This window comes from Protopterus annectens, chromosome 13.part0 (genome assembly GCF_019279795.1).
Source record: "Protopterus annectens isolate FY-2018-M chromosome 13.part0, PAN1.0, whole genome shotgun sequence".
Taxonomy (NCBI): Eukaryota; Metazoa; Chordata; order Ceratodontiformes; family Protopteridae; genus Protopterus; species Protopterus annectens.
This window is the reverse complement of record NC_056747.1, coordinates 1,165,119,135-1,165,142,151: the sequence shown is the minus strand read 5'-3', so window position 1 is coordinate 1,165,142,151 and position 23,017 is coordinate 1,165,119,135. Positions and strand designations below refer to the sequence as shown.

The window sequence follows — 23,017 nt, the reverse complement described above, 5'->3', positions numbered from 1 at the left end:
GATTTCCCCAATTTGCTGCCATTACCACCGTCTTATCTGAGCTTAATTTCATCCCATGTGTCTTCAGTTTTGCATTCCATTCTTCTATCCTTTGCTGAAGTTCTACCTCAGAGTCTGCCTGTACTGCCACATCATCTGCATAAAGGAACTTTGTGATCTGCCTCCTCTGACCTGTTTGCTAATGTAGTCCATCACTAGTATGAACAGCACTGGGCTCAGAGATGAACTCTGGGGTACATCCACACCCACTGGGAACCCATCTGTGAGACCGAACACTGTTCGTACATGAGTCATTGGGTCCTTGTACATAGCCTGCACTAATTCTACCAATGTTTGTGGGACTTCAAACCACCTCAGTACTGCCCAGATCAGCTTTCTTGGGACCTTGTCAAATGCTTTCTCCAAGTCTAGGAATACCCAGTTGGACTCTCTCCTCATCTCTAGCTTCTTCTCAAGTATCTGTCTCACTGCAAACATCGGGTCAGTTGTGCTGCATCCTGATCTGAATCTGAACTGCTCATTTCCCATCTTACATTCTACTATTCTGAATATCCATTTATCACCCTCTCCAGAACTTTCATGCAATGTGATAGGAGTTTGATGCCTCTGTACTGCCCACAGTTGTGGATGTCCCCTTTGTTCTTGTACACTGGCATGAGTATGCTTATTCTCCAGTCATCTGGGATATGCCTTTCTCTCCATACTGCTATCAGTATCCTCAGGAGCCATTTCTCCCCTATCTCACCCAGCCTCCTTAAATATATCTGTTGTGACCTCATCTGAGCCTGTTGCTTTCCCTGGCTTCATTTTCCTTAGTGCTATTCTTACTTCTTCTAGGGTGGGCTCCTTTTCTTCTCTCATTGTAGGCTGTTTCTGGGGCAGTACAGCTTTTGTTTCATTCAGAAACTGCTGGAAATACTCCTTCCATCTGCCTTTGATGTCCTGTGGACTGGTGAGTAGGTTATTGCTGGCATCCCTTATGAAGGGTGTCTGACTATCTTCTTTGGCATCCCTTATGAAGGGTGTCTGACTATCTTCTTTATCTTTCTGTCTTTGCCTTGTAACCTGATATAGTTTCTTTGTGCCCCTTACTGAGTCACATTCCAGAAGCTGGTAGAGTGCCTCCGATGCCCTATTCTTTGCTATTGCAACTTCTTTCTTAGCTTCTTTGTTAGCCAACCAGTAGCCCATCCTAGCCTGGTCAGTCTTTTCCATCTCCCACTTCTTCCTACACTGTTTTTTTCTTTTGATGACTTCCTGGACTTCTGCATTCTACAACCAGCTTTCCTTATGTACCTTATTTCCATACCTGGCTCAGCCACATATCTTTTCTGTAGTCCTAACACATGCTGTTTTTAGGCGCTGCCATTCTTGTTCACCTCCCCGTTTCCTCCTCTTCTTGGGGTGCTAGAGCCCTGAGTAATTCCTTTAACTGTTGTATTTTTCTCTCCAGTCAACTTCCAGTCTTCAGCCTGGTCTCTGTTGACCTTAGAGCCTTCTCTGACCACTGCTTGCAGCTGATTGTGGCAACTAGTGGTTTATGCTATGGGCCTACTGTTTCACTGGGGATGACTTTACAATCATGGATTCTACCCCAGTGCCTTTTTCTTACTAGGAGGAATCCTACCTGACTTGCATGTTGGCTACTTTTGTATTTGATCTTGTGACTGTATCTCTTTCTGAACCATGCGTTGACTACTATCAAGCCATTTGCCAGACCCAGGCAGTCCTCATATCCTGTTTTGTCTGTCCTGATATGTGCATTCAAGTCATCCATTATCAACACCAATTCATGTTGTGCTGCTTTATCTAGTAGAGCCTGCATCTGCTGTCTGAATGCACTCTTTTCCTAACAGTCACAACCCTGCTGTGGGGCATAGGCTGAGATTATGAATACTGCCCTATTGTTACACTGGAGTCTGATTGCCATGAGTCTGTCATTAATTCTGATGATATCCCTCACTGCCTTCTGAAGCCTCTCTCTCACCACAATTCCTACACCATTTCTAGCCTGTCCCCCTCCTGAGTAGTAGAGTCTGGATCCCAAGTGCTTTGCTGCACTGCCCTTCCATCTCGTCTCGTGGATGCATAGGAAGGTCCAGCCTCTTCCGTATCATCATGTCATCCACTTCCAAGCCGTATCCTGTCAGTGAACTTACATTAAGCGTAACAATTCCCAATTCATGTTTGGCAGGTTGGTTGGTTTTATGTCCAGCTTTCACTAAACAGAGCTATCCCAGGTAACCAAGGCTGGGCAACTAGACACTGGTCGGCCAATAGTTTATTGTCCCGGGGCTGCTGGGCTTTATGTCTGGCACACACTGGCCAATAGGGGCACATATACCCCTCCCACTGGTAGCAAGGGTGCCTGGCGTAGGTCAGAATATGCTGGGTCCTCAACCCACTTATCACTGGTAACTACCCATGCCCATTTTGGCAACATTAGTCAACATGACCAAATCACCTAGAGCTATATTTTACACCACTGAGTGGCTGGCCCTCCCACGGTGCACAGTTTGTGATCTGTATTCTCCTATCTTGAGGATAATGCGCACCACAGTAGATGGCCAAAGCGGTTGGGTCTGTACAACTGTTCCCCTTATAGGACATCATGTAGAGTCTGTGTTGCTGCCCACTGCAAGTCTGATCATTGTTTATTCTATTTCTCACTTTGTTGTATTGATTACTTGTTATTATAGGTGATCCTGCCCGTGGCACCATGGAATTCCTACTGCCTGATGTAGCTTCTGATAATGATGGCGATGATGAAGAGCCACACTCTGGTACAGAGTGCCAGTCTGACACTGAGGTTGTGAATCCAACATCCCCTGACCCTATTTTGAACATGGTCTGTATGCTTAAGCATACCCATGATACAGAGACCTCAGACATAAGACAGGTTGAGGTTGACACAGTTGATCAGGTAAGTGTGGTTACTTCAGATACAGAATTGGTTGATTCCCCCAGTAGCCATCATGAGAGTGAAGTGCCACACAGGCAGGTTGGTAGAGGTGCTTGGAGGAGGCCTGCTGTCCACCCTCTTCCTGATGTTGGTTTGTCAGTAGGTGCCACACGATGTATGTGTAGGGCCATAACTGAGGCCCAGGCACGTTCCAGCAGGGCTTCAGAAGAGATAGTGGGAGTACTAAACATTATGCATTCTGACATGTAGGACTACTTGAACCATGAGGGCGACTACTTGGACAGGATGAATGACACACTAGATCAGGCAGTGTCTGTAATGGAATGTCTGCTGGGGAAAGGATCATCATCCATGTGGCCAGAAAGTGGCTACGTTGTCCGGTATTAGCCAATGTGGTTGCGCAAGATCATGGGCCTGTAGTGGCACTACTTCCACTGCTCCATCAGTAATTGCTGTGCTCACACCCAGATGTGGTGGACCATGTCATCATGGTACAGGATATAGTCGTGATGAGAGCTCATCCAGCAGACATTGTTCATATTCAGATGGTGCCCCTACTTCTAGCCAAGGCCATGGAACTAGCAGTGCAACTCCTGTCAGAGGTACTTGTCATGGCTGGGGGGTGATGACACAGAACTGACTAGTCTACCATGCATGGTTCACACTTTTCTGACATGCAATGACATAGTGTTAGCACAGTGTTGTGCAGACACAAGCACATTCAACAAATACTTGCCGATACCACCACACACACACACACACACACACACACACACACACACACACACACACACACACACACACACACACACACACACACACACACACACACACACACACACACACACACACACACACACACACAACTTTATTTAAACAGTACTGTTGACTGTTATACATATCTTACTAGCCCTGTCAATTGGATATTTATTGAATACATTTTTGTTTTACTTGCACAAGCTTATTTCTTTGGCATCAGGCTTGCCCTCCTGTACCCCCAAATATAAGTGATAATGATTGTGCCCTGCCCTTTGTACATTTCTTTGTGGCTTAGGGTTGTATATATGTCTGATGTACAGATTGGATAGCTAGTGCTTGCTTACTCAGATGCTTGCTTTAACATAAATGTATTGTAGAAGAAATGTTTCTATTCATTGTTTATACTCACTTGTGAATGATTATGTACTGGTTAACCATCACTTTATTTCTGTTAGTATTCTTAGTAATGAGGTCAAAATAAATTATTAAGTATTGCTTCATGGTATCATTGTGCAAATGATGTTACCATTGATCTACTCACTGGTTTATATACAGTGGTCACCTGAAATGCTTGATGCACAGTATGGGGCAAAATCCATAGCTGTATATTGTAAACATCAGTCATAAGCTATTACTGACATTACTATACACCTGGAACACGTTCCAACTGGATATGTAAAAATTTGCATATGAGAGTAATCAGTTATATACCTCTTTTTTTTATACAGGTTCAAGACTTACCTTGTTAATAGTGAGGCTACAAGATGTGTCCTTCAGGGGTAGTCTCTGTGTAATGCTAACAGAACACAACCATTATATGTTTAAGTAAAGGTTTTGCAGTTTCACAGGCATCACTTTTAATATTTGTATGTGCTCAGGCTGCTAGGTTTTCACTTAGGTAGTCAATGTGCATGCTGTCCTTCACCTTTTAGCCAGACCCTTGGCATGTTGTGCATGCCTATGTGTACCGGTAGCATCTGCAGTTGGTGGTTCATCTTCAGACTCCTCATCTATATCTGCTAAAGCTGATGGCCCTGCCTGTTCTCCTGCCCCTAGTTGTCCTAGTTGAAGTGGTTTCCTGAGAATTATATTGTGCAACATTTTATTTATTTTTATTTTATTTATTTATTTATCATTTGTTGACCGGGAATGCCCGACTAGGTTCCACAGAGCCTGTTTTCAGCGGAGGCCCGGGGAGAAATGCTCCAGATGCATGTCTTTGGAATGTGGGAGGAAACCGGAGTACCCGGAGGAAACCCACGCGAACACAGGGAGAACATGCAAACTCCACACAGAAGGCACCCCAGCCGAGAATCGAACTGGAGAACCTCTTGCTGTGAGGCGACAACGTTAACCGCTGCACCACTGTGCCGCCCACAGACTGTGAGTATTTGGGCAGCAATTGCTGTGTCATATTGCACGGTGCCTCCAGATGTGTCTAGAATCACAGGGCTAAAGCAGATGCCCTACGCTGACCATCTAAAAAAACTCCCACCTATACTCTTTGGCATATTGTCTACTCAGAGGCGATCTCTGCTTAACATACAAGGCCATGTCAAACCCAGAACTGTTGGGCATGCTACACTTATAGAAATCCCAATCCCTCAGAGCCGCACGCTCCAGGGATCTAAACCTTGTCATCACAATGAACAAAACATGCTGGAGGGATTGGTTCCTGACCCAGAGACTCCCCAGACTCTGGAATAGACTGCCCATACATGTCAAGCAGAGCGCCTCTTTGGCCCTCTTCAAAAGGAACCTTAATGATTGGATGGGAGATAGGAAATTCACCCCAGGGATCACATCAGTCGCCCTGCTAGACAGGGGTCCAGGGAAGTAAATATGTGGGAAGAAATAGCCAGGGAATTGTTATGGCTAGGCTTGTATAGGCCCTAGGGCCAATAGCCTAGTACCAACCTATGAACCTTGATTTGAGCAAGCTGAATACACGTTCTATGACATCACTAGTTTGAGCATGGACATTGTTGTATCCTTGCTCATTGGAGTTGTGTGGGTTTCTAAAGGTGTCATGAGCCAAGGTTCCAGTGCATAACCTGCATCCTCCACTAGATGCTGTTTTGGAAAGTCACCCCTTGCAAACCATATGTACAGTTCACAGGTGTGTCATGGGTGTGAGTCACAAAAACTGCCTGGGTTACCTGCACAGACATTGTAGATGATTCCTTGAGCATTACAGACAACCTGACAGTTTATAGAGTGGTATCCTTTCCTGTTAATGTACCTCCTTCACTGTTCATTGGGTGGGACTTTTATTTCTGTGTGAGTGCAATCTATGGCCCCCAAAACTTCAGGGAAATGTACTATTGCATAAAATTCCTGAATGGTTCTTCCTCTCTCCTCTGAGATGCACAGGAAACAGATGTGCTCCATTGCATGTTGTAACAATGCATTTAGAAACTGATGTAATATTCTAGAAGCTACCTGTAGCTAGTATACAAAAAGCTACATATACCTTTGTTTCCACTGGGATGGGTTCTCCATGATTTTCCTGGGGCATCATGTAAGGGCAGCACAAGTTGCATATTTCCTCTAGTGTTTCCCTGTCCACCTGGTATCGCTGTAAACTACTGTGCCAGGCAGTCCATGGTAAGTCAAATGGGGTCTAAACACCTTTCTTCTTCTTGGATGAGGTCTGGCAGCAGCAGCATATTGAATTAAATCCTGTTGCACATTCAGGTTAATGATGGCAGCAGTAAGCCCTAACATTTTTTAACTATAATACTGACTGCATTACAGAGGCCTGGACATCAGGGTAAATGGCTACACTGAGTGTACACGATTATTTTATCGGTTCCTGAATAGCTCTGCCATGTCTGATTAGTTAATTAGCATATAATTCAGCTACTTATGCTTTCATTAGCATACCCTGCTCTTTACCCTTGTTCTGAAGCTCTACTTTAACTTTAGAGTCATTTAATGAATATGAAATAGTGCCGTATCGTGTGCTTGGCAAGCCGTACTGCATACACGATAGCTGCACTTAGTGTAGGCATTCATGAATCTGGCCCACTGTCTTTTTCTTGAACTGTTCTTTCTTGATTGATCCTTTTTAAGGAAAAAGTTTCTCTTTACCTTAGAAACTTATTTGTAAAGTAGTTAAACCCTCTTCTTAGAAGCATACTACCCCTCCTTTTAGTCGCTGCTCTTGTAACCAACAAGCTTACAATTTTACTCCTCATTCTGTCAGTTTGGGGGGTTTGTTATTCTTCCTTATTTACACATCTCTAGCACTTCCTTCAGATTAATCTTAGAAATGATTACTCCACTATATTTGTATTTGACATGGCACATTATTCTTAGGTTCTTCAAAGGCCTTCTTGCAGTTTTGGTCATATGTCAATATCTACAGGGAAGCACATATATATATGTGTACACCTTTAACTTACTAATATAGCAGTTACCCCATGGCACAACCTGTATTACCTTTGGTGCCAACATAATAGACCAAGAATATTAATAGAACATTTTCAAATGCTGTCGTACTCACATTTCCATCTCATTAGAATGCCCTGCGGATTCTTTATGTTGCTTTTCTGCAATTCTTTTTCTCATCCACTTCCAAATTATGGATTTAAAGTAAGTTTGATGAAGGAATACTGCAAACTTCTGCAACAACATGTAGTGGTGACCTTCTCAATTGAGGAGATCCCCTATCTTTACAGTACTGACTGTTGGTCCCCAAACTGGCTGTGTCAGTTCATGCTAGTAGGCTGTATCGGGCAATACAGCATTAAGCCATGCTTATTTCCATGGCTATATTTATCTGTTTCTAAGCTACACTTTTAGCCTCCAGACTAACTCTAGTCTGGTAGTCTGGTGGGGTTTGCAACTTTGCCTGAAACCTATTTAGCCTTTGTCTCTGTAGCTTAGGTCCATCCATCCATAACCTCCTTTTTTCCCATTTTTGCAAATGGGGTTGGGGTGTCACATCATTAACCATCGTCTAAAGCCAATGATCACACCACTGTGTACCTAGTCTTGCCACTATTGTTTTTCCATTTTGCACAGAATCATGTGCAGTCATACCTACGGCCAGTTTAAAGTGTCCAATCCACCTACTGCATGGCTTTGGAATGTGACAGGAAACCAGAACACCTAGAGAAAGCCCACATGAACACAGGCTGATTCCACACAGAAGGCACCCTAGCCCAGAATCAAACCAAGGAACCTTTGGTTGTGAGGTGCAACACTATCTCCTGTGCCACTGTGCCTCCCTAATGGATGTCTTGGTTATACTTCACCCTCACACACCATATGCTCCCGTTCATGTTTAGGAGCTTGGTAATACAGTACATTTACCTGTCCATCGACTCCCATTACTTTCCAATTATTCTAATTTCTACCTGGTAGGATACCTGCATTTTGTTTCCAGTCAGCATCTACTCTATACTTGTGCATCTTACCTAATGTGGACCTGATCTCTATCTGAAGTTCTCTTTCTAATCTGCAGTAATCAGGCATAGTATCATCATCCTTACACAAATCTCCTCCTGTACATGACGTCATGCGTAGCTACTAGGCATAGAGTCTAGGATACTACTGAGGAGCCAAGCTAAATCTCCAGCTACCCCAGAGCACTGTCTGGTTAAGTAACTTGCTCAGAGTCACACAGTAGACAAATGGAGGCTGAGGGAATCAAACCTTGGACCACAGGAAGCTCATTATGAGCTCATAGCCTTAATCCTCTGCACTGACAGACTTCATGAAGTCATAATAATAATAATAATAATAATCATCATAATAATAAAGGGGTCAGATATCTCCCTCAATAACTTTGCAAGACATTTTAGGGTCCAGTGATCTCCACTTTAACTTTTCTCTGGAGATTTTATCTCAACAGGTATTGTTTATTAGGATCTGCCCATCATGATAAGTTTAGGACTCTCTCCTATGGGTAGAGGAATAGTGACTAGTCTTACCCCATACAAAGTCTACATACTTCCTGTAACAACAGATCTTCCTCTACAACCTACCCTCCTTTCCCCAGCCTCTTCAGTTTAGTCAGGAAGTTATTTCACAGAGTTTTGTTTCCCCTTCTTGCAAGCTCCACCTTAGCATGGATCTAGAGAGATCTGGATAAGGGTCTTCTGTGCAAACGATTATAGGTAAAAAGAAGGCGTTTTTATAACCTTTGAAAGTTTTAGATACTGAGCTGACCAAGTCCTGATGACTTCATGCCCTTTGGGGAGAGGAAGCTGGGCCTAGTCCAACACATCTATCATTATGACAACTTTCATTTGCAAATGACGAGCCTCTGAAAACTGAAAAAAAAGAACACTAAGAGACTTAACTAAGCAAATCTGTCTGATGACTGGTCTGTCCATCTTACTGACAAAATAGTCCTGTACTGCTTTATTCTATAATCATTGCAACTTTTGTTATAAGGAAATAAAGTAAAAAAAAAGTTAAGATCATTTGCCACATACGTATGAATTATACACTAGCTTTCTTCTCCCTGAGTCCTAAAGGAAGCCTGTTACACTTATTTCATCCATCCATCCATCCATCCATCCATCCATCCATTCATCCATCCATCCATCCATCCTCACCCCCTATTTCCCATTTTGCACATGACATTGGGGTGTCACTTCAACAGTGACAATCATCTTGAGCTAAGGTTCACACCACCGGGTGGCTAGCCCTGTTACACTTATAATTAGTATACTAAAGGAGGGGAACATATGTTAAATTGCTACAGATAAACTGAACTGAAGTTATGTACATTCATTCATATAATAAGCATTGTTAAACTATGCATATTAATGTGAAAATTAAAGTAGTAAGGTCAAAAGAACATTATTAAACATAGAGTCAGTATATATAACTTACTGGAATGTTTCTGGAGTGTTGCAGAGGTGAAGTGGGGTGACACCTTCTTCCGAGAAGACATTTGGATTGGCTCCAAAGCTGAGAAGCAACTCAGTACTTTCAGTCTGTTTATTTGCACAAGCATCATGTAAGGCAGTTTGTCCACCCGGGGCAGCATTGATATCTGCACCATGCATTAATAAGTGCCTCAGGCAATCAGTGTACCCTCTGGCTGCAGCAATACGCAGGGCAGAAGTCTGCTTCTGTTTAGGGGTCAAGGTCCAGAGACCTAAAATGAGGAAAAGATAGATGTAATACAGCACCTGTAATAACCTAAGAGCAACTGTTGAGATGTATAGGAAAAGTAAAAAATACATCTTCTTCAATATCCTCCATGCTTTAAAAATATGACCAACAGCAAATGCTAAACTAAGATGGTAAAACAGCTGCATTGTCAGCTGGGATAGGACAGTAATACCTGAGAACATGAGCTAACGCACAGCACTTTTGAATCAAGCAGTAGAAAATAAATTATGCTTACACTATGATGAAATTAATAATTAGAATCTGTTAAGTCTACCATGGTTACTGTAGACATGACCTGAGAACAGATGGTTTAATGATAACACTTAATATTTGTGGGAATAAACATGCTTTCAATTTCAAATTAGGAGCAGGAAAATAATAATTTATTCCACAAGGGGCGCACGGAAAGCTGTTAGAATCTTTGGGACTCAAACCCAGGTCTGCTGAGTGGCTCACAAAATCACCAACAGCTTGTTACATTAACGTTTGCTTTGTACTGCCAGTCTAGTTCTAATCACGTTACTGTCAAGCAACAGGAGGGTCAACTGTGCAATTCAAAGGTTAAACTTTGACTCCTGCAGTAAAGAATATTAAGGTGACTTTTATCGCAACACATCTTGTTAATTTATAATAGAAAGAACGGAGAAACACAGGGATAACCGTGGGTACACAATGTGATATTCTAGTGCTAGGTTACTGTTCACATTGATAGTAACCTAAGTTCAGAAATGAAGATTGACTGGTTACTTGTAAAAAGCAATGTGCTGTTTTTTTACTGAATGCTCACTCCCAGAATTCATTCATTTATTTTCTAATTGCTCAATCCATGTCAGGGTCACAATGGAACAGGAAATTATAGCTCTTGTATTGGACCTCAACATGCTGTAAATGTGGTCTGCTACAGAACCTAGAGATATTGCAGAGGTCATGCCTGAGGACCATTAATGGGGTGCTCTGTCAGTCCTATGGCATATGCAAAGGGCACTGTAGGTTTGGGTTAGAATTTAAATAGAGCTGGATATTATCCTAGTTTGCAAATGCTGTATTAGGAGTGGAGAAAATAATTGTACAGCACATTAAACAATATTTGTCTGTGATTAGAATTGTCTCCTTTAAATAATGTAACATTTCTTAAAGGAAAAGCAGTTAGTTGCATCCAAATTTTCATACAATTAACAGCTCAGTCTCATCTTCTGAAATGTGCTTAATGCCAGTGTTATGCTCCTGGCCATGTTACCCATACCTCTCAACATCTTAGCCCAAGAAATCTGGACAAAGCCTAAACTAATGGGGGGATAAAGGCTACAAAATAGGGACAGATTTTAAATATTACTCATAAACATAGAAAGTTGGTAGAATAAAAGGGTTTTACTAGCATGCATTTTCTGAAGGATATGAAGTGTGAAACTCAAATGTATGCCACCATTTAGTGACTTTAATCCTAAGATTATCAAGTGATTTGCAAGAAAACCACAAACTTTATAAGAAGCAGATGAAAAATACGAAACTTATATCTGGACATTCTGTGAAAATCTTTACAGATGAGAGGCATGAAAGCACATGTTTTGTCACTGTCTAATAACATTTCATACTCTCTGTATCCCCTTAACTGTATATCACACTTATCTTAAGATTTGACTCTTTTGTATATAGTGGTGTGTATAACTTCTCTATACTGCATAAGGTCATTTCAGTCAATCAGCAATAGAATGTAACAAATTTCTCCTACTCGATGCTTAATTATACTTACCTTACATTTCTGATGCATTACTTTAAACCTTTTTGTACACATTGTATCACACTTGAAGTCAGTCTGTATTGTATACAGTCATTTTATTTCTGTAGTTTTCCCAGGGCTAAAACTGAAAATGGTCATTTGTGATCAGTCCTTGACCCCAGTTAACAAATTCAAATAAATAAATAAAATCCAGACCCCTGAATTTTACAGCTCATAAACCTAAATGATGTCATCTGCATTAAAGATTTTTGTTTCAGAACTCATATAAAGCATGTCTCTGCAGTGGTGTTGCCATGATTTTTGAAAATGTACACACATTGTACACAAATATATACAACCTTCCTCAGTGTACTCAGCATGTGTTTCTGAAGAGCATACCTTTACAGTACTGCTAATTCTGTTACCTAATTATCTTGCAATTAAAATATGAATAACAGCTGATGGAGGACAACCCTTATTGTGTGATCACAGCAATGACTGCTTGGACAGGATCCTTCAAAAAAAGCTTAAAAAGTATACACAATTTGGCTATATGGACATAAACATAGAAGAATATATAGAAGTGCCAGGAAAACAAATCTGTGATCTAATGAGGCCATCTTAAGTTGCTAAAAAAAAAATAGGCAGCAAGCTGTAGAATTCCAACCAGTTTATTGTTAGCGCTTTCGTTCAGAAAATACATGAACTTCTTCAGACAAAGAAACCTCAAAAGTCCTCAGTTAAAATAAAACTATCAATTAAGATGAGATAATTAATTATAAAACCAATTAACATAACTTAAGAAATTTAAAGAGCCAGTGTTATAAAAGCTAAAATGTATATGTGAATAAATATAAATGCTTTTTTTAAAAATCAGCAATATAAATGCTTTTTTTAAAAATCAGCAACAATTTTAAAACCACAACACATCAGTCTAATTACTTAATTTTCCTATGTGTATAAGTTAATCTAAATACTGTTAAATGCTAGATAACAACTTAAACAGCTCAAACAAGTAGAAATATAAAATTCGTATGAATGTATAAAGATAAATATGTATAAATAAATATTTATAAATTCATTCAACTAATAGAAAAGTTGTTATACAACCAAATTTAATCTTTGAAGAGCTTTCAATTTCAAAATACATTTTATCGAGCAGTATTCATTAAGCCCTGGTGGAACATGTGCATATGTTTTAATATGCCAAACAAGTTCCTGTTCTTCAAGTTGAGCTGTTTAAGTTGTTATCTAGCATTTAACAGTATTTAGATTAATTTATACACACAAGAAAATTAAGTAATAAGACTGATGTGCTGTGATTTTAAAATTGTTGCTGAATTAAAAAAAAAAACATTTATATTTATTCACATATACATTTTACCTTGTATAACACTGGCTCTTTACAGTTCTTAAGTTATGTTAATTGGTTTTATAATTAATTATCTCATCTTAATTGATAGTTTTATTTTAACTGAGGACTCTTGGGGTTTCTTTGTCTGAATAAGTTCATGTATTTTCTGAACGAAAGCGCTAACAATAAACTGGTTGGATTTCTACAGCTTGCTGCCTATTTTTGTTTTTGGTTACAAGTTTATTTTTTGTTTTGTGTTTATTCAGTTTAGTATGGCAAGTGAAGCTGCATCTAATTCTCAGCCACTTTTTTCCCAAGATGGAGCTAGTACAGCAGGAGAGTCAAACACGGAGGCGAATGCCATAGGGAATTTAACCCTCCTAGTACAGCAACTACTTGAGCAAGTGGATAACCTTTCCAGGAGATTGGATTCATCAAATACAACCAATAGTGGAATAGTACCTGGATCTGGTTCTAACAACCGAAATGTAAGCAGTAACATTTTGACTTATGCAGCAGTTTCTGCATCACCTCTAAGTTATTATATTAATAATGGACTACCCCCCACTTCCCATGGTAAAGGGGTCACTAATACAACAAGTACAATGCATAATATACACTCCACACAACAACTGGCATCTAATTCAATTCCTGCAATGTCTATTTAACGGCTCCACAATTTTTCAGCTCCAGCGACACTAATGTAATTTCTAATGCTGCAGAAGAGCCCCAGCTTATATCCATCTGTATTAATTTGAAATGTTTTGATCAAAAACTTTTAAAATGTTGGAAACTTCAATTGGAAGTTTTTTACTTCCAGGAATGTATAGCAAAGAAAATTGTACCTAAGGGACTTCGCCAATGGCGCTATCCAGTTGGTCTCATTAATAAATCACCCTTCCATTTGGAGCTACTAGGCTTATTTGATAAGCAAAGCTTTGATTTTTTAGAAATGCTCATCACACAATACATTTCACAAATTGACACTTTGCAAAGTGATTTAGAGATTTTGGAGCATCAAATAATATCAGATACTGATTGCCAGCAATACAGGTATGACTATGCTTGCATTTTTACAAGCATAGATCACACAATAAACAGAGCGGCTGAAGTTAAAAAGAAGAAAATTAAAAGAGATGTAACTGCATATACTAATGGGAATGCCTCTCCAGTCCCATTGAATTAAACACATTCTAGTTCCCTTGATAACATTAGTGAAGGAGAGGCTTCAAATACTTTGCAATGCCCCCAACTAAGCTCATCTGACTAGAATAATGATGACAGCATGTTACAGATGCCTTTACCAAGGCACAGTGAAAGGGTTAGAGAAAATCAGCAAAGAGTCAACAGACAATACTTAAATGAACGCCAGAATAATGGTCCTTCCACAAGCCAGGATTTTCAGGTGGTCAGAAGCAAACAACAGAATTCACAACAAGGGAGGAATGGGGGATTTCAACGGAAGAAGCAGAATTGCAAGAGGAGATAAACAATGTACCAGACATTATTACTAACTTATCTGGGGACTTTAAAGTGTATAATTTCTCCTCTATGTACATCAGCAGTGAAATAGTAGAGCTACTGGCTAAAGGATTAACATTCATACCAGATACGAGAGCTGATATAGCAAGAACTATCATTGACTTAAAGTTATACATACGTAAAATGAACTTAGCAGTTCTGTTTGGGAATGGGTCTGCTATACACAATGATTTGCGTATATCTAGTGTTTTCAACCCTCCTATTAATGAGTCTCTTGTCATATTCGAACATATTTGTGAGATGGACATAAGGTCTTTACTGGCAAAAAAATCAACAGAGACAAGTTAAAAATATGACAGTTGGTGAATTTGAACTACTTAACTTGTTGAAAATTTGCCACGTTAGGGTAATGAAGCCAGATAAAGGCAGATAAAGGTGGCAGCCTGGTGTGTTAGCTTAAACGAAGTGAATAGTGCACCCAGAAAAATCAAAGAAAGTTTAAATGACCTGTTTTTGGAAAACAGTATTGACATAGACACATATAATTACCTATGCATGCCAGCACCAGTAACACCAGTTTTATTTGGATCTCACAAAATCCACAAAAGTATAATGGATCCACCTTTTAGGCCAATTGTGGATGGCAGGAGATCCATTACTTATGCGTGTGCTAAATATGTGGACAGTAAACTTAAGCCATTTATTTGCAGTGAACCCCAAATTTGTAAGGATTCGTGGGGTTTTTTAGAGAATATTAATTCTCTTGAATTTGAAGGACAGTGTAATTTTTTGACGGTAGATATAAAGGATCTGTATACCGTCATACCTCAAGAGGTTGCCATTGAATGGGTTAGTGAATTCCTATTTTTGAAAGGGATGGACCAGCAAAAGATAAATGCAATTGCATCCTTGCTAGATCTAGTTTTGAATAACAACTTTATATTTTTTGACAAGGAATATTTTTTGCAAAAAACTGGGGTAGCCATGGGCTCCCCATGCGGGGGCAGTTTTGCAAATTCAGTCATGGCATTTTGGGAAAGACATTTCCTATTTCAGAATCCCATTTTTAAGGAAAATGTAAAATGGTAGACTAGATATCAGGACGATATGTTTTTTATGTGGAAAAGAAGTCTAGATTTAGTAACAACTTTTATTAATGAAATCTCCAAATTCACAGACTTCCTAGATTTCACTTTTGAGTTTAACACAGACTCCATTAATTTTCTGGACGTGTCACTATCTAAAGATAGATCCAATAACAGACTTAAGGCTAGTATTTTCAGGAAACCTACTTACTCAAATACTTTTCTACACTTTAGTAGTAGCCATCCATTCCACCAGAAAAGGGCGATTATTAAGGGCCAACTGGTTAGGGCAGCCAGAATGATCTCATCAGAGACTGATTTTCTGTTTGAATGTAACACATTGAAAGTCATGTTTCATGAAAGGGGCTATCCAGAACAGCTTTTTCAACAATTGTTCGATGAAGTTGCTACTAAAAGGACTACTGGCCATTTTAAACCTATTCTCTGCAGGGGTTATGGAGAAACAATAGGTGATACTCCCCCTGATGAGCATAGGGAGAATAGTATTAGGAATTAAGATGGTAGAATAAGCTTTCTTACTACTTTCTCTATTGATGCACATGCTATTAAGAATATTATGAATAAAAATTGGGCTATAATATCAGAGGATAGTGGTATTAATATGACATTGGGAGATAGACCACATATTACCTATAGAAGAGGCCTAAATTTTAAAGATTTGTTGGAAAGGAACAATCAAAAATGCCCCAACAAATGGGGGATGAGAAAGTGTGGGAGATGTCAGCAGTGCCAGCACATTATGGTAACTAATAAAGTTTGCATACGTAACAAAATCTACATCATTAATGGAAAATTTAACTGTGAAACAGCAGGAGTAGTATATGCTGCTTTATGCCAATGTTGCCAAAGCTACTATATTGGTAAAACTGAAAGAATGTTTAAGCAGAGAATTTATGAACACCAATACCAAATTAGTAAGGGTAATACCACAAATGCTTTGGCTAGACACACTTTAGAATACCCCACACATAAATTCCAGTTTACAATATTACAACAAATAGGAACATTAGAGGTGGGTTCTGGGAATTAAAACTTAAAGAACAGGAACTTGTATGGCAAATTAAAACATATGCACATGTTCCACCAGGGCTTAATGAATACTGTTCGGTAAAATGTATTTTGAAATTGAAAGCTCTTCAAAGATGAAATTTGGTTGTATAGCAACTTTTCTATTATTTGAATGAATTTATAAATATTTATTTATACATATCTATCTTTATACATTCATACAAATTTTATATTTCCACTTGTTTGAGCTGTTTACGTTGCTATCTAGCATTTAACAGTATTTAGATTAACTTATACATGTTAGAAAATTAAGTAATAAGACTGATATGTTGTAGTTTTAAAATTGCTGCTGATTTTTAAAAAAAGCATTTATATTTATTCACATATACATTTTACATTGTATAACACTGGCTCTTTAAATTTCTTAAGTTATGTTAATTGGATTTATAATTAAATATCTCATCTTAATTGATAGTTTTATTTTAACTGAGGACTCTTGGGGTTTCTTTGTCTGAAGAAGTTCATGTAATTTCTGAATGAAAGCTCTAACAATAAACTGGTTGGAATTCTACAGCTTGCTGCCTATTTTTGTTTTTGGTTACAAGTTTATTTTTTGCTTCATCTTAAGTTGCCAGCCCCCTCAGAACAGTTTTTCCCATACCCCATTCTATTCATTTTCTGTCCCATGCAAACCTGGAAACCTTCTACACTGAATGAAAACATTCTAAGGTTGTACCACCCTCTTTGTGAAGTAATATTTCTTCTAGTCTCATATGGGCTATTATTTTTCAGCTTCCATCTGTTTCTGTTTTACCTATACCTCCTTCAACTTGTTCTCAGCCAGACATCTTCAGATTTTATCCTTCTTCCGTTTCTCTCTTCTGATGTCGACATCCTAACTTTCTAGGTCTTTCCTCAGACCCCTGCTATTCCATTCCATTCACCTTTTGGTTAAACGTGCATTACAACTTTTCTAATAACCTCGATTCCCCTCCTCAATATGGACTTCATATTGAAAAGGCAATCTGTAACCCGACCAGTGCCTTGCTCAATAGAAATATGACTTCAGCATCTCTATGTCTCTTAGTATCTCTGGAACACCCTCTTTGTGCTATGTCACTTAATATCTCATTGGCATTCATCACTCTTCTTTCACACTACATGCAATTATTTAGCTTTGGAGTGATTACAACCATCACACCACTTTCCTCTTCTGCCTTGCTTAAGAGTCACACACCAGGCATACATGTTTTCCATGGATTTCTTGCTCCGGTGTGCATAATTCTGAAGTTTATTTATTTATTTATTTTTACATTCAATCCTTGCTTCTTCTTGTCTGCTCTCAATGCAAGCTGTTGTAGCTACCTCTGGAGCCCTATCCTGTCTACTTGTCTATGACTATCACACCAGTTGCAACATGACTGGCGTACAGTATGATCTTACTTTTCAACCTAATGTGATATTTGATACTACACAGGACTGATCCCAGTACTGAATACTGTGGTATTTCACTATACTAAGCAGGACCAATCCCAGCTCAGGTTTGCTACCTGTCAGGAAATTTCCCTGACAGTTAGAAAATCAGGTTATTTGCCAGGAAATATGGAAATCATGGTCTCTGTCAGGAAATTCAGTCATGGTGAATACTTGAAGGATATTTGAATCATTCTGAGAGCTAACACATTTCTCAAGTATGTTTCCTAAAATGTTTACTGTTTTACTTGGATTTCCAATCTATATCCAAATGTAGTGGCAAAAGCTATCATTGCTGTGTGTGTGTGTGTGTGTGTGTGTGTGTGTGTGTGTGTGTGTGTGTGTGTGTGTGTGTGTGTACAAGAACAAGTTGACCCTGATTTCTTCCCCTTTGCATCCCTGTCAAACAACAGCACTGCACACAATACGTGACTATTTTTGCTAGTTTGCGTAAGATGTGTGGAAAAGGAACAGATCATTGGTACCATGACACAGTGAGTAGTGTTGCCATATCACCGCTCCTATCTCCCTGTCTTAAGCTCTTGTCTGTGGCCCCATCTGTGTGGAGTCTGCATGTCCTGCTTATCTCTGTGTGAGTTTTGTGTAGGTGCTGTCATTTTTTTCAAGCACTCCAAAGACATGCCATACGTGAATTGCTATTCTTTAAATGTGTATAGAAAGCATAATGTGTGTGTGTGTGTGTGTGTGTGTGTATGTGTGTGTGTGTATATCTTTCTGTCAATCTTGTGACTGATTTGTCTTGTCAGTGACAATGTCAGTGTGTCAGTGTGTGTGTGTGTGTGTGTGTGTGTGTGTGTGTGTGTGTGTGTGTGTGTGTGTGTGTGTGTGTGTGTGTGTGTGTGTGTGCGCGCGAGTGTGTAAAAATAATATTGACTTGTGCATACATAAATGAGAAGTGAAAAAATAAGGCATAAAATGCATTACAGGGCATATGGAACCTCAGATATTCTGGGGCCGTTATTCCGGGCTATATATGTGTCTTAGTAGGGACCTCAGCCATGGGCCCCACCTAGTCTAAAACTGATCCCATTCAAAAGTGGACACACCTTGCTACAGTTTGAGTGGGGGGATGGGGATAGTGCAGTCATTATTTCTTTAATTTTCCTCACAGTCAAACTTCAGAGGTATGTGCAGAAATTAACTACAGCTTGTTTGTTCTCTGTGGATAGTGTGGTCATTATTTCATTAACTTTCCACAAAATCACACCTCACAGTTGTGCACAGAATGTCACTATAGCTTGTCTAGGGTCAGTGTGCTGTGTAGGAGCAATAAGCTGGAATAAATTGCTGTAAGTGCTATTTTCTCACCTTCTTCACAATTTAAATCAGTTGTATATACGGGTGGATATATTCAGGGGGTAGGGGAAAGGAGACGTGCTGCATATGTACAGCTGACAGCAATAGGTAGATATTTGTTTTTGTGCTTTATTTGTTCTTTTACATTCATCCTCGTTTGACTTCAGAGGGCTACACAGATGGTGTTTGTCTTTTGGGTTAGAGCTGAGGAGATATGATGTGTAGGTATATGATAGTAGCAACCTGAAAGATATAACAAGATTCATTTGTCCCTTCACTTATATCTGATTAAACACCATATGGGTACACTAAAATCACTATCATTGTTTTTTTTTTTTTTTTTTTTTTTTTTGTGGGGGAGGCAGCTATCCCAGATATGATCTGCTATCTGCTCTCACAAGCATTTTATTCTCATTTTTTACCACAGAACATTTTGCATATGATTCCATATCTGGTGCTTCTGGGTGAGAATACCCTGAGGCAAGGGTTGTGTTTTTATTATGCAGGGGGCATAGATTATTTGTCAGAAAATGGATGGATGCAGAAGTGGCAATCTACTGAATACCATGGTATTTCATTATAGTAAGTAGGACAACTCCTAGCACTGAATGCTATGGTGCTCCACTCTGCTATGCAGGATCAATCCCAGCACTGAATATTGTAGTATTTCACTAAACTAAGTAGGACCAGTTCCAGAACTGAATGCTATGGTGCTCCACTCTACTAAGTAGGATCAGTCCCAGCACAGAATATTGTAGTATTTCACTAAACTAAGTAGGACCAGTTCCAGAACTGAATGCTATGGTACTCCACTCTACTATGCAGGATCAATCCCAGCACTGAATATTGTGGTATTTCACTAAGCTAAGTAGGACCAATTCCAGAACTGAATGCTATGGTACTCCACTCTACTATGCAGGATCAATCCCAGCACTGAATATTGTGGTATTTCACTAAACTAAGTAGGACCAATTCCAGAACTGAATGCTATGGTACTCCACTCTACTATGCAGGATCAATCCCAGCACTGAATATTGTGGTATTTCACTATACTAACTAACACCAGCCACTGCACTGAATGCTATGGTGCTACACTATACTAAGGGAAAGCAGTCCCAGCACTGAATGGGATCTCTTCTGTGTCCCTGCTAGACAGAGGCACATTAAACTAATCTTAAAAGGGTACCTTCTGTGACCTACTTTACAGAGGCACAGTAGGCTAATCTAATAGGGAGGCGGAAGCCAAATACACTCTGGCTAGGCTTATAAATGCCCTAGGGCAGATAGCCTAGTATCTACCTATGAACCTATGAACCTATGAATGCTAAGGTACTCCACTATACTAAGCTGGAGCAGTCCAAGTCACTGAATACTATGGTACTCTACTATACTAAGTAGGACCAATCCCAACAAGAGAGGGCTATAGTACTCCACCAACACAGTGGTGCAGCAGTAGCATTGTTGCCTCACAGCAAGAGGTTTTCTGGTTCGATTCTTGGCTGGAGCACCTTCTGTGCAGAGTCTGCTTGTTCCCCCTGTATTTGTGTGGGTTTCCTCTGGGTCCTCTGGTTTCTTCCCATGTTTCAAAGACATGCATCTGGAGTGTTTCTCCCTGGGCCTCTGCTGAAAACTGGCTTCATTCCAAGTCAGACTTTCCCAGTAAACAAATCTTAAATAAATAAATAAAAATAAATACAAAAAACATTTGAACAATAAAATAAAATAAAATAATAATAATAAACAGAAGATGTCTGCTAATGAAGCAATTAAAAATAAACTTATGACTGGTCCAGAAGATATTCACCAAAAGCAAGATTATATAAGTAGAGCTTTAAGGGAACTCTTAAAGCAGGCTATGCAGAACACCCCCAAAGTCTGTGAAGTAGGCATAGATCATGGCAAACAAATGAATGGATGACAGATGTTTCAAGCCATGACTGAGAAACTGTTAGCAGCCTATCAGAGGCAGACTGCAATACCTGACATCAGCAATGTAAAACAGTGCACTTTGTTATGTAAGATGGAGCCAATCACCCTCTGTTTCCCAGATTCCAATCATTCCAATATCATTTAGGTCCATACCATTTAATTTTCATATCAGCTTCCTGTGAGGTTCACTGTGAGAGCCCCTCTTGAAGTCCACATATACCATATTCGCATGGTTCCCCTAATCCATATCAGTGGTGATCTGGTCACAAAAACGAATCAAGGTGAAATAAGTGGATTTCTTCTCCATGAAGACATGCTGTTAACTACTAGTGAAAGCCTTAGCATTCAGAAATTCTACCAGCCTGACATACAGAATCTTTTTTCCATGATCTTCCCATGAATATAAATGACATGACTAGATATATTTCTTAGGTCCACTTTTATGTAACAGTAGAGCACCACTGCCAATCACTAACCCTGCAGCATTTCTCCAAGTATGAGTGAGAGACTTCCAGTTATGTCAGAGGTTCAGCAATTATCACTGGCAATCCCTTTATCACCTCAGGAAGAAGCTCATCTAGGCACAGTGCCTTAGCTCCTCAAACATTCACAGGTAACTTCTTTCCTGCTTGCCTATTCAATATTCCACCTGTCCCTTTGTCCCTGTCCATACCTGCTCTACCGTCACATGATAGCATTCTGTCTGGTTGCTAATGTATAAATATACAGGTAGAAGACTGTGTCAGATCTACAACAATTTCTGATTTCTCTTCCTTGGCTTCCAATGAAGTGATTTTAGAGTGACTCCTCCTGTAGTTCCCAGTGTACCCAAGATAATAATTTTGTGCATTTTTCACACTATAAGACTCTCTGGGATTCTGCCAAGAGTATGTCTTGTCTTCCATTCTGTGATTTTCATGAACAGGATATCAAGCTGCAGTCAAGGCCCGGAGATAATCCAGATTGGGGATGTGAAATTGCATCTTTGTTGTTTGCAGTGGATATTCTCTTAGCCTTAAATGACTGAAATCACTGTTTACACTTGAATGAATTGCTGCTGATGATGAAAGAGATGGGAGAAAATCAGCACTCCATATATGAGGTCACGGTTCATTTCCAGCAAAGAGTGGATTGCTCTCTCTCCAGGTAAGAAGGAGTTGTTGCTACAGGTAGATGATTTTAAATATGTTAGAGAAGAAATACTAAAATATAAGTGCCCATACAACAGTCAGAATGAATTTCTGTACTTTAGAATTATTCCTAGGAAAGCTAGACCAGAAAACATGTTTGTATTCCATGAGGCAAGGTACAGTAACCGTGTGTTACTAGTCTGGATAAAAGACACAACATGTTTTTGTCATAAACAGAGGAATATTATGGAACATCGCTTGCCTAAGAGAAGCAGTTAGAAACATAAATAATATGTCTTTGTAGTTTGTCCTTGATTATTAAAAGTGTTGTAATGAATACAGCATTTTTTGTATAATGGAAACTTTAGGAATTCATTAGAAACAGCACAGTGTATGAAAACGTTCTAAACTGTAGCAAGTTTCAGCAGTTTCTGAATGAGGATTGTATTATTTTGCTGTCAGCTTAAGAATATGAATTATGATTGGAAAGAATCTTTTGAAAGGTACCACACGAGATGGCCATTGCCTTGTTTCATGTACTTAAGTCTGCCTTGTTAGAAATGATAGATTTCACATTATGAGTAATTTCAGCTTGCTGCCATTCTATTCTGAACAATAAATATCTTGTCTTAAACTGCTTTTATGTCTTAGTGTATTTACTAATGACAGTAAGAAGGTGCCAAA

The 23,017-nt window shown here is 39.4% G+C and overlaps 1 protein-coding gene across 1 annotated transcript in view; it reads right to left on the bottom strand.

The window, feature by feature from the left end:
- Positions 1–23,017, bottom strand: part of ASB16 (ankyrin repeat and SOCS box containing 16) — a 212,996-nt gene that overhangs the window by 126,169 nt on the left and 63,810 nt on the right. Inside the window, exon 2 of the mRNA XM_044055166.1 lies at positions 9,533–9,800. Coding sequence (XP_043911101.1) covers positions 9,533–9,800 — 268 coding nt within the window. The remainder of the gene's footprint in view (positions 1–9,532; positions 9,801–23,017) is intronic.